Here is a 12,805-nt window from a genome sequence, read left to right as displayed (position 1 = left end):
CGGCTCACCTTGGGCTCATGATAGGCAGAATGCATTGCCAGAGAAATTTAGAGTTCATTCCTTCCCCTCCTGCAATCTTGTGCCGCACAGTTAATTTGGACGGGGAGAAAAACAGGTGCGCTCCTGCATGTAGATTAGACGTCTATGAATAAATAAAAGTCCTTTTGTAAAAGTGCCCTTTCTATCATACCAGGTGGCATATGAATGCAGGCACTTCCACACTAATGCTTTGTTAAACGTTCATGTCATTCCTAATGATGAATATTGACATGCTTGCACACAAGGTTGAACTCTCGTGTCATATGTTTATGGATAGGTTATATATTTGGGGGTATTTGCAGTGATGATGACAAATCTTGGTCAGGTTGTTATCAGGAGTGTGCTGAGGCTCATTGGTGTGCGTGTGTGCGCACGTGTGTGTGTGTGTTATCAGCATCACCTATGTTCCCGTGGAGTATCTGGAGGAGTACAAGGCCAGCCTGGAGCAGCCTAAAGATGACATCTTCTCTGATGCTCCTCAGGCCCCAAAGTAAGCTCAAACGTTATACAACTTTATAGAAGTAATACATTATAGAAAGGTATTTTCATGACGATGCCCTCACTAAATTCATGCTTTTGATTTCAAGCATAGACTAACTTTCGCAATATTATTTTGTTGTACTCCAGACAGTACTAAAACAAGTCAATTACTATCAGACCAGCTATGGTTTACAAAGGCGGCTGTTTTCTGTTTGTCTCTTTGCAGAAGAGAAATCCCAGAACTCCCAGAGCGAGAGGATGGAGAGGGAGAGGAGAGTGAGCTACAGAGTGCCACCTTCAGTAACTGGAACCAGCCCAGGAGGTGAGTAGGAAGTTAGACTTTGTCTTGGTCCAGAACATAGAGTTGGATAGAGGGTGACCTTTCCACAAAGCCTGTTTTAGCATCGGCAGCGCCATTGAAGGCTTTCACTATTTTAAAGTAGTCAACTGGATGTGACTTCCTAAGAGCTAATTTTAAGCGTTTATCATGGCAAAGATAGGGGACATACCCTCTTTCCAACTCTAATGTTAAGGGGAAAAATCTGATTGGATAAATAAGCAATAAGCACTGATTTGGATGTCAAGCCAAGGTTCATGGCATTAGTTATACCACTTTGGAACTGGGCTAGACCCTGCACACATATTACCCACTGTCTGGGTTCTGCGTTGTGATAGTAATATTGTTCAAAACCGGTGTCCTCACCCTTGTCCTCGAGAGGTGCTCTGCACTGTCTGCTGATTCTAATCAGTGACTGATTTTAGGCGAGGGAACGCAAGTGTGTGACACTCTCAGTCCAATCAATGACAATCAAGAGGAAATCAGCAAACACTGTGGCCCTCCAGGATTATTAATAGCTGAGGCTAATTCAATGGGCTGCAACGTTTAGAATGTCACAAATAGAAATGGAGCCACCTGACAGTTTCCTAATCTAAAAGACAGAGAGTCATATCAGGTTTACCTAGTTTACCGACCCAACACAATGCGCCCTTTATTTTATGCAACAGATAATCATTTACAATCTAAATTGTTGAACCTTCTGTAACGTTGCTCTCTCCTGAATTTGTATTCAATAGGTTCTTACACAAGCCATTTCCTTCCTTCAATGTCACATCTTATTTTTACTTTGTGTACAAATAAATCAAATTAGAACCCCAGAACAGGAGTTGGCCAACTGTGTCCCAAGAAGTGGTACAATAAAGAACCCCCTTTTTAAAATATATTTTAGAATGCATGTCGTCTCTCTCAGGGTGGAGCTCAAAAAAGAAGCTGGCAAGTCCCTTGGCATCAGCATCGTGGGGGGCAGAGGAATGGGCAGTCGCCTCAGCAACGGCGAGGTGATGCGGGGCATCTTCATCAAACACATCCTGGAGGACAGCCCCGCCAGCCGCAATGGAACCCTGAAGACTGGAGACAGGGTTGTTGAGGTACACCCATCAATGTTAGTGCTCCCGAGTGGCGCAGCAGTCTAAGGAACTGCATCTCAGTGCATGAGGCATCACTACAGTCCCTGGTTCGATTCCAGGCTGTATCACATCTGTCCGTAAAAATGTTTCTTGTATTTCACAGTAGAATGTATTTACTTTGACATGGCAAAATGGTTATTGCACAGTAAAAACCTATTAATTACTTGTTTGTTTCTTTGGAATGTATCAGGTGGATGGCGTGGACTTGAGAGATGCCAGTCACGAGCAGGCTGTGGAGGCCATCCGCAGGGCAGGAAACCCTGTCGTGTTCCTCGTCCAGAGTATCATCCACAGGCCCAGGGTGAGCCTTCTAGCTCCCTGTGTTGGCACGCTAGCGCCCTGTGTTGGCACGCTAGCGCCCTGTGTTGGCACGCTAGCTCCCTGTGTTGGAACGCTAGCGCCCTGTGTTGTCACGCTAACGTCCTGTGTTGGCACGCTAGCTAAGTGGCTAATGTCTTTCAACAACAATACTTTATTTCCTAGTCCCAAACCATTAATTATCCCATTTAACACAACATTAACTTCAAAAAGCTACTTAACCATCCTGTATCTAACAAATACTACAGTAGCTATCTATATCTCATTATTCAATTCGTTGATGGACTCCTTGTCAGGATTCATTTCACTAAAAGTTCAAGTGACTGACTGTATTTTGTCTGCATCATCTTCATTGGTTTGAAAGCGCCATTAGGCTCCAAAAGCATGACGAACTAATATCCTACTGAAATTGCTACCAGCTTTGCAATAGCCAACATATCTTGATGTCCGACTTACAATCATTCATTTTCATGCACTTACAATCATTCATTTTCATGCATGTTTGAAGCTTTCCAGACATTTTCCGTAACCTTCCACTAACCTTCAACTAACCAGTCCAGCATGCACCTCTTCCTCAGCCCGAGTCCCACTGTAGCCCTGCTTCGTCACCAGTCATAGAGAAATACAGCACCGCTTTAAAATGCTTGCCTTATCACGTGTGCCAGGTAATCTCTTGCTCTGTCTCGCTCTCTCTGTTTATTTGTATTGCTTTCTTCCTCTCTCTATCTCTCTCTATGCACATCAGTAGAGTCTGTTGCTTTATCTCTCCATCCAGAAGTTTTCAGACTCTCTAATAGGCTACTGTATGTGCATGCAACAGAAACGTGCAAAAAGAGACCCAAATAAAAATTGGAATCTGAGTGCATCCAGGGGGAAAAAAGAGATCAAACGTTATATGCTACAAAGGTTAACTGCTACGGGCAGGTATGTATTGCTCTTGCTCTTTTAAATGGTGCCACTGGGACCTACCTACAGATCGTAATGATGCTTCCCTAGCAGTTCCCCTTTAAGGCCTTCTACTCTTCTGTGTCACTGGTGAATAATCCAAAAGAAGCCTTAAGGATTCTCTAAAACATTTATTGTTTGGTTCTAAGAAAGAGCTCCACTTTGATTTTCTTGAAAAGAAAATGAGTCTCCTCGAGGACATTCATTACCAGTCACTCATTTTTGAATAATTTGACTCCAGAGGTGTTTTTCCTTTTGAACATTTTCTTGTCTATTCCCTTCTTTCCTGGACACCTGATAACATTTTTGTCAGGGCTCTGCCCCCACATTTCATTTCCTTCAACTTCTGTATCCTTGACTTGCTGTTGATCCCCTGTGTTGCTTTTAGAAGGCGCCCCTACCCTTTCTTCTGCGGCTAAACACCCACCCCGGATCCAACCCACGACCCACTAATCAAACCTCTGCCAGCTTATTATCTCCTGCCTCTCCGCTTCAGGTTAGACTGTCTCTCTGTGTGTGTGTGCGTGTGTGCGAGTGTGCGACCCAGTGTCCAATCTTCCTTCATGTAGACTGCTTTCTTTTGCTGCTCAATGTTTGCTTTTTGTGGTGGGTTCAATCCTACAGTGTATAATATACTCTTTGTATAGAATATTTTCTCTTTGGCCCAGTTTCCCAGACCCAGATTAATTCTACTAATGAACTCAAGAACATGCTCAGTGGAGAATCTCCATTGAACACGCATATGAGTCCAGGAATAGATTGTCTATATCCCAGTCTGCCTGGAATACTGGCTCATAACGTTTTGTGAACTGAGGACGAGTCAAGGAACAGGAAAACCTAAAATAGCTCATATGTCACGTACCCCAAACCACAAGGTTCACTGCATGTTGCTGTGGTGGTTTCTAGTTGGCAGGCAGAATATATTAAATCAGCTCCTGGGTGAGAGGTGGTCAGGCCTGGGTGGAATATTGATAACGGGCTGCCTACCTCACTGAACACATCATCATTTTAGTTTTCCCAATGTGTATATAGTACCCACATTGACCAAGGGCAATCCATAATCTGTTGTAGCCAAGCCAATACAACCACAACTCATGAAGAAAAACAATAACAATTGAAGTTTCACTCAGGCTACTTTTTCAGTTACGTTCAAACAAACGTTTTTAATATATTTGGATGCTTTTACTTGTCCCATGCAAGTCTCACCAATTAAATACAGTATGATGCCTCACCGTTGTAAATTCAGCCTTTGCTCTATATGACATTTGATGGCAATGCCTAGCAGTGTATTTTTCATGTTTCTGTCCCTCTTGTACACGACAGTCCTCAACCACGGACACCAACGAGGAGAGAGCGGCGGCCATGGCACGGCGCAATAGTGACAAGGTCAGTGTCACTATGCAACCTTTAGACCTATGTCAAATACTTGAGGTGCACTGGATTTAGCACCGCGTTTGCACTTTTGGGACTATTTCATTGGTTCCACTGTACTGAAACCAAAGGAAAGTATTTTGAAGTGTTTGGGCCCTGGTTTTGTAACCTTAGGGAACAATGCCTGTAACTTGATATTGTATTGTCGTAGAAGTCTCAAACCAAATTCCCGCAAGGCTTTGTGTACACCTTTTTCATGCCAAAATGATTTACATCCATGTACATTAAACTATTCACCTGTCAAGTTCATGTCCCATCATGACCAGCAAATGTGTGACTGAATACACATGACCCTTCAGGAATCGAGTTTGAGACACCTGGGATAAATCTTATTTAGTTGATCAAATTAGGATTTTTAGTAGACCTAGAACTTCACTCACACTCTCTATCATAGCAGTGGAGTGAAGTTTCTGCCCTTAGTTTCACAATGTTGTCCTAGTCCTTTGTTGTCTGTCTCACTGAAAGTCTCTGACTCTTCTCTGTTCTCTGTAGGAGGTTGAGAGTCACAGTAGACTATTCCTACGCCTCTCCCCAACTAACCCTTTCACTCCTACTCCGTTTAAGGTTTGTGGGTCTTTGTGTTGTCGTGCTTTTCCCCTTCTATTTCCGTGTATGCTCGTACGGTTGTGTTATGGAATATATGTGGAGACTCATATATTGGACAGGCCTTACATGCATACATGCTGTCCTAACACATTTCCACTAAAACTATCTGAATACCTTTTTCTTTTTTGTGTTTTGTTTGTTACAAATAGAACATTGAAATGTCGAAATTGAAACTTGCCCATTTTAATCTCTTGCAAAAATATGCAATGTTTTGATTCTGAATCAAAATGCATTTTAATTTGCCTAAATTTATCAAAATAATTCAAGTTTTGTCTTGGATTGTGTTGCACTTGCTTCATAAGGTAAGTGTCCATTTGAATGTGTTATCAGATGGACAATGGTTGAATTGAATTCTATCAGTAAGGAACATTTTGTTATTAAACTCAGTCTTGAATATTAATCTAAAAATACACTACTTCTGACTTGAATCAATGGAATGCTTTGCTTACAGCAGTTTAGTCAAATAACAGTTTAGTCATATAAACAAAAAATACATGCCTAAAAAGTAGGGTGACGCCATTTTGAAAATGTCCACCTGCAGATGAGTGACTAAAACATACTTTACCGACTCAACAGTATGGCTTTAGGTTGTAGTCAGCTAAACCTGCTACGCTGAAACAAAATTATTATCTGCCTTTTTGCCACACTACAAATCTATTGTACTGATACCTCTGTGATGTGGCAGCCACTAAAGAGGGAAGCGGGAAAGACATCGTCCACCACTCCTCACCTCTCCCTTCCCGTGGTTCCCCACGTCGGAGAGACAGACACCGATACCCTGACAGAGATTCCCGACAGACAGGCCCAGGCGGAAGACGAGGATGAGTTTGGCTACAGCTGGAGTGAGTTTGACTCTATGAACAGATCTAGGGACAGTTACCCTCCCCTTAATCCTAACCATTGGCCACAATAGGCGGGGGGCACTCAAAACCGACCAATAAGGGCAACTTCCTCCTTCATGAAAGGTCACTCATTGGACCAAAGTTGGCTAACTAATTATGTTATCTGGGTTCTCATATTGTTATTATGGATCATTATACAATGAACAAGACCATGGATGGACCCAGTGCAGAAACAACTCCTAGCCCCTACTCCCTAGGCACTTGAATAGAACTGAATATATATGATAGGTGAAAGTCTTACAAATTCATTATGAGCAATGTGCAGCTACTACCATATTGTTTATACCTATCAAATCCTTTCAGATTAAAATGAAGTACCACTGCCTAGTGGATAGGCACTAGGGTTTGTTTCCATGGATTCAGCCAGCCCCCTCTTAGCTTGCCTACTCCCGTGTGCTACCACCTAGTGACCACTAGAGGGCCTCCACGTTGCATTAAAAACATGACCTGATCTGTGCAATCATTGTCTTGCCAGTGCATGAATTGGGCCGGAACACACCGGCACACCCAAAATAGGTACAGGCACCTATTTCAGTCTACTTCAAGCACTAAGTCTTGCTGCTAGGCTCCCAAGGCAAGTGAACTAGGCTAGCACAATCATAGAATACCTATCCAATTATTCAAAATGCAGTGCCTAGGGGATAGGGCAAGGGGTGGTTTCTGGATGGGGTCTCAGGCTCTTCTGATTATGGACAGTATAGTCCCTGCTGGGCCCCTGGTGTGTGTGTGCAGTGTGTGTGTGTGTGCCCTGTGGGGATCAGATTGATGAGGTGAGTCAGGGAGATTAGTACAGGAGTGATGGTACAGTACAGTACAGTCCGTGGCACTCAGCCCAGAACAACATGGTCTCCTCTGAATACTAGCCATTCCACTGAGAGATAGAGAGAGAGGCCTGTCTGTCTGTCAGGATCAATACAAACCTAGGCTTGGCAGTGTCTTTGTAAGTTGAAACCATGACATATTTGACTCTATTGTGAGATGTGTTGAGTATGACTTTGCATTTTGATGTGATCCTTTAGTTTAGAACCACTGACTATGATTTCTGTTAAAATTTGTTTAATTTCCATTCATGGCTTGGTTGTATGAGTATAGCAAGTCAAGAAAATCTATCCAGCTCAAATCTATGCCATACACTATTACGAAAGCTATTCAGTTATACAGTCAATCATTTCACATTCATCAGTATGATGTTTCAGTGGTTCGACTCATTTCAATCTATCCACTGTTCTCTACAGAGAGCATCATTCAGCGCTACGGCAGCCTCCCGGGGCTGCTGCACATGATTGAGCTGGAGAAGGGGAAGACCGGCCTGGGCCTTAGTCTGGCTGGCAACCGCGACCGCTCTCGCCTGAGCGTGTTTGTGGTCTGGATCGACCCCTGTGGCGCTGCCAGCAAAGATGGTCGCATTGTGGTTGGGGATGAACTGTTGGAGGTAAGGAGCTTGGATTAGTAACTTAGTGGTCACCGACGCTATAGATGGGTGGTTTTTAACCAGGAGTTGGTGCCTAGTGGGTATTACTGGGTTTTATGTACTAAATCACATTATGTCTCGATTTAGCTTTTCCTCTCTGATTTGATTTCCAATCTCCACAATATGATCTAAGGTTTGCACGAAGAAAGCAAAACGAATGCCAGTTGCTGAATTGAATAATGCGGTATGTTAGACAGTAGTAACAAATTCCATATTGTTCATTTCTGCACCCTATCAGATCAACGGGCAGATTCTGTATGGGCGGAGTCACCAGAATGCCTCCTCCATCATCAAAAGCGCTCCGTCGAAGGTCAAGATCATTTTCATCAGGTAGTGTACTTGAAGTACAAAGGAAATATATCACAAGTCTTTATTCCCATCCCCCACCATGTATATTTTCAACTAAAGTTCAACTTGTTTCTGCCTTGCATAAAGCAATATAATCACTCATCCCAATTCTTTACAATGACCAAAACAATTTACATATTCTGTAGCTGAGCCCCTTCAATAGCAGAGGACTATTTTAAGCCTAATAACATCACCATACAAAGCCCAGTAGAGGGAGCTGTGGTGTTACAAAAGACTGATCTAAACTGATATCAGTGCAGACAAGCAACACGATACTCCAAGATGTCTCCTTCCATTGTATCCTGCGTTATTCCTGGTAAGGTCACATGATCATGGAAAACCAACGGTCCAGCTACTTATGACAGGCCAAAAGAAATCTGACCAAAATAAGGCAGGCAGGAACACACACTACTTAACTCAACTGACAGCCTCAATTAGACTGTGTGGTTCACAGACTCGGGATACGTCCCAAATGGCACCACATTCCCTACATTGTTCACTATTTCTGACCAAAGTAGTGCACTGAATAGGGAATAGAGTTCCATTTGTGACTCACTCGTGAGCTATGGGTCTCAGACAGACAGAAAGATGTGTCCTGAAGCAGTGACTAGTGATTTAATCTTGAGTTATGACTGGTGGACAGGAACACAGATGCTCTGAACCAGATGGCTGTAGGACCAGTGAGGGAACATGGAGACACCCTGGAGCCCCAGACAGAGGTAAACATGTCACATGCATACACACATGAAATGTCCCTTCTCACACAGGAACACAAACAGACACATATTCACACACGGTCTCCCATTCATCCTGTCTATGTGTAGATAGTTTCTCTGATTTGAAAAAGGCCTTAGAGTATGAAGCAGCTCAATGACTGAAAAGGCTCTATGTTCTACTCTTTCAATCTCTTATTAATCATTTTCTCACAGCTAGAAACATGTACTTCCATTGTACCCTCGGCGATCGATGTCGACGTGTTCAAGTATGTGCAGCACGTCATTCTGCCTAAGGTGAGTTACCTTGAGACTCTCCCATGCTGCTCTGCTATCAGTTAACATAGGCTCAGACCTCTTCATGGGGAGAGGGAGGGAAAGAGGGAGAAAAGGAGACTATTCTCTATTCTAATTGACCTGCTACAAGAGGGAGGGAAGGAAATGAGAGAGGGAGGACAGTAATATGCCCTAGGAACTGAGAGAGAGCAGGATGGACAGAGAGACTAAAGAGGATGTGAACCTATTCTAGTTTAATGGGTCTTCTGACAAGCCAAACACCTGGTTGGGAGTCTCAGCCTAGCTGTCTGTCCACATGGTTTATTATATAATAGTCTATTAGAGGATCACGGTATGAAGTCAACATCTGGTATGGGCACATACCAGACACATACTTTTCTGTTACATCTTCTCAGTCCCCAGGAACAAAAGATCATGCCGTTTCAAGATGCTGAGTAGAACTGGGTCGTGTTCATTAGGGCACACCGTTTTTGCAATGGAAAACTAAAATGAGTGTTTCTTATTGGTCAAGTTCAGATAGTACCACCCTGTTTCTATATTGCCCCGGGGGCAGCATTCGGTCTTCAATGAGGTCCGGCGGGACGTAATGAAAATGGATTATATTTCCTTGCCGTCAAAATTAGCAAAAGAAAGTTCCCTAGCCATCGTTTTTTTATTTTTTATTTCCGATGCTCCCTGACTGTCTAGCTTTAATTTAAGTGATTATTAGCAAGTTGGACACAGTCAAGAAACTGTATGAATGTAGGTCCATTATCATCTCTACACAATTTCGATTTGGTTTTAGTCATTTTAAGTGTGTGTGTGTGTGTGCGCGTGCGTGCGTGCGTGCGCGATGCTGTGACACATCGCCCCAGACCATGACGGACCCTCCAAATCGATCCCGGTCAAGAGTACAGACCTCGGTGTAACGCTCATTCCTATGACGATAAACGCATATCCGACCACCGTCCCTGGTGAGACAAAACCGTGACTCGTCAGTGAAGAGCACTTTTTGCCAGTCCTGTCTGGTCCAGCGACGGTGGGTTTGAGTCCATAAGCAACGTTGTTGCCTGTGATGTCTGGTGAGGACCTGCCTTACAACATGCCTACAAGCCCCCAGTCCAGCCTCTCTCAGCCTATTGCGGACAGTCTGAGTACTGATGGAGGGATTGTGCCTTCCTGGTGTAACTCGGGCAGTTGTTGTTGCCATCCTGTATCTGTCCCGCAGGTGTGATGTTCGTATGTACCAATCCTGTGCAGGTGTTGTTACACGTGGTCTGCCACTACGAGGACAATCAGCTGTCCGTCCTGTCTCCCTGTAGTGCTGTCTTAGGCGTCTCACAGTACGGACATTGCAATTTATTGCCCTGGCCACATCTGCCGTCCTCATGCCTCCTTGCAGCATGCATAAGGCACGTTCACGCAGATGAGCAGGGACCTTGGCCATCTTTCTTTAGGTGTTTTTCAGAGTCAGTAGAAAGGCCTCTTTAGTGTCCTAAGTTTTCATTACTGTGACCTTAATTGCCTACCATAGGTGCATGTTCATTAATTGTTTATGGTAAATTGAAGAAGCATGGGAAACAGTGTTTAAACCCTTTACAATGAAGAGCTGTGAAGATATTTGGATTTTTACGAATTATCTTTGAAAGACTGGGTCCTGAAAAAGGGACGCTTCTTTTTTTGCTGAGTTTAGAACCATAATGTTCCAAACTGCCTCACAATTTACAAAACAAACCGTTCTTGCATTGTGACGTTTCTGGTTATCAATGGCTCGCTTTGTTCATGTTTAATGTGTCATTGTGCATGATTCACTGTGTCTATAATTATGGTTGACAGCGAGGTATTGAAGAAAATTCAAGTACATTATCTCTTTTGAACTCAAGGAGGAGGGTGGATTCGGCATCACTTTCAGTGAGGAAGACCCCAAGAACGGGGTGGTGATTCAGAGTATATCTGAAAAAGGACCAGCAGGAAAGGTATGTCACTCTGTCTTACTCTCCTGATTCAAACGGGTGTCCTGTATAGCACTCTGTCTTACTCTCCTGATTCAAACAGGTGTCCTGTATAGCACTCTGTCTTACTCTCCTGATTCAAACAGGTGTCCTGTATAGCACTCTGTCTTACTCTCCTGATTCAAACAGGTGAATCCTGTATAGCACTTTTCTTCAATCCTGGTCCTGGGGACCCACAAGGTGAGCAGACTTTTGTTCCAGCCTAGTGTTAACACACCTGATTAAACTAAGAGGACCTTGATTAGTTCAATCAATAAAGTGCTGGGTTGGAACAAAAGCATGCACACCCTGTAGCTGTCCAGGAGCAGTTTTAAAGAACAATGCTGGACAGAAAATAATATTGGACATCCTACATGTTATGCTAATTGGATGGATATATTTCCAGATGAAAAACATTCTCTAACACCAGTCCTGTATTACTCTATGCAGGACGGCAGCATCAAATCTGGAGATAAACTGCTGGCTGTGGAGGATGAACCAGTGGTGGGCTACACTGTGGAGAGGGTAAGATCGGCCTCTGCAGCAAATTTTAGACACATCCTATGGCCAGGGTTAATGGATAGTAATTTGATTAGTTTGTTGAGTGTTTATTATATTACTTTATAAAAAATAAAAAAATTATTTATTTTTTTTACATATACATACATTTGACATAGTTTGTTGTGTGTTAATTTGACATTTTTAGACCACAGGTATGGGCAAAATGTACTGAATACATATGCAAAATACCATAAAGATCAATATATCAAAATAAACTTGTATTAAAATACAAGAACACATTTGTAGCTAGCCCGAACAGCAACAACATTCTCAGTAACGGTTACAAAAACGTGTTACTTGCTCTGACTGTGATATGTTGTGTTTAACTACCTTAGTTAAGCAAGTCATTCTGTGTGTGCTAAATTACCTAAATGTATATGTGAAAATGAACAAGCCAAAATTAACTGCAAAGCACACGGTATTGTTTTGGGGCTGAGCTCATTAGAATAATACTCAGCATGCTTTGCAATTGTTTACATATATATTAATGTTTACTTCATTTAGCAGACTCTTTTATCACACCATAGTGCGATCAGACTTCTGATACCAGTTAAAGGGTAGCCGCAAACTAAACCGCTATTTAAAAAATGGTATAGAAAAGTATTTTGTGTTTTGAAAATGCAAAATGCAAAACGCATTGGAGTATATTCAGCCCAGTGTAATTCAAATGACAAAATATTCAGGAATAATTCAAATACGTATTTCAAATACATGTAACAGACGTTCTGCCCATCTCTGAATGACCATCTGTTGGGGACTATGCAATTGTTTATTTTCTTTCCTACGTTTTAGGTCCACTCTCTACTGGGGAACGCCAAAGGCTCAGTGAAGTTGACAATCTGCACGAATGAGTCATTGCCCCTCCCCCCCTACTATACTGATCAGGCCACCAGCATCCCTAGCATCTACATGGCTAACCTGGGCCAGCCTGAGTCAGAGCCGATCAGGAGTGAGTAAACAGCTTGTCATGTGTTGACAAAAATACACAAAAATACACAATGCCATACATCATTAGCATTTGGGTTTATTGAACGTAAACAACTTAGCTGAAGATTTCTTTTACATAACTTAAATATTGGTGCTAGTTATAACTCAAAATCTGAACGAAGCATGATTCACTCAGTTAGGTAGAGCAGAGTGATATGCTTATAGGGCAAGTGCCCCCAACTTCAATACCAATCACTTGGCAAACCAATCACGTCTGTGATTGTTAGTCAATAAGTTTCTGCTGATTTACACAATGAAGAATAAAACCGATAC

The 12,805-nt window shown here is 42.7% G+C and overlaps 1 protein-coding gene across 5 annotated transcripts in view; it reads left to right on the top strand.

Annotated features, from left to right (window-relative positions):
- LOC139561905 (multiple PDZ domain protein-like) overlaps positions 1-12,805 on the top strand; it is a 65,566-nt gene that overhangs the window by 41,198 nt on the left and 11,563 nt on the right. For 2 of the 5 annotated variants that reach the window (XM_071379325.1, XM_071379321.1), the window contains 15 exons: positions 434-529; positions 746-841; positions 1,767-1,944; positions 2,174-2,284; positions 3,635-3,742; positions 4,570-4,632; positions 5,170-5,241; positions 5,969-6,125; positions 7,421-7,617; positions 7,895-7,986; positions 8,648-8,723; positions 8,934-9,014; positions 10,877-10,969; positions 11,435-11,509; positions 12,338-12,494. In XM_071379325.1, coding sequence (XP_071235426.1) covers positions 434-529; positions 746-841; positions 1,767-1,944; positions 2,174-2,284; positions 3,635-3,742; positions 4,570-4,632; positions 5,170-5,241; positions 5,969-6,125; positions 7,421-7,617; positions 7,895-7,986; positions 8,648-8,723; positions 8,934-9,014; positions 10,877-10,969; positions 11,435-11,509; positions 12,338-12,494 — 1,652 coding nt within the window. The remainder of the gene's footprint in view (positions 1-433; positions 530-745; positions 842-1,766; positions 1,945-2,173; positions 2,285-3,634; positions 3,743-4,569; positions 4,633-5,169; positions 5,242-5,968; positions 6,126-7,420; positions 7,618-7,894; positions 7,987-8,647; positions 8,724-8,933; positions 9,015-10,876; positions 10,970-11,434; positions 11,510-12,337; positions 12,495-12,805) is intronic. The other 3 variants (XM_071379323.1, XM_071379322.1, XM_071379324.1) reach the window with 3 other exon arrangements.

This window comes from Salvelinus alpinus, chromosome 31 (genome assembly GCF_045679555.1).
Source record: "Salvelinus alpinus chromosome 31, SLU_Salpinus.1, whole genome shotgun sequence".
NCBI classification, from domain to species: domain Eukaryota; kingdom Metazoa; phylum Chordata; class Actinopteri; order Salmoniformes; family Salmonidae; genus Salvelinus; species Salvelinus alpinus.
Note: the sequence above shows the minus strand (reverse complement) of the source record. Positions and strands in the feature narration are given on the sequence as shown.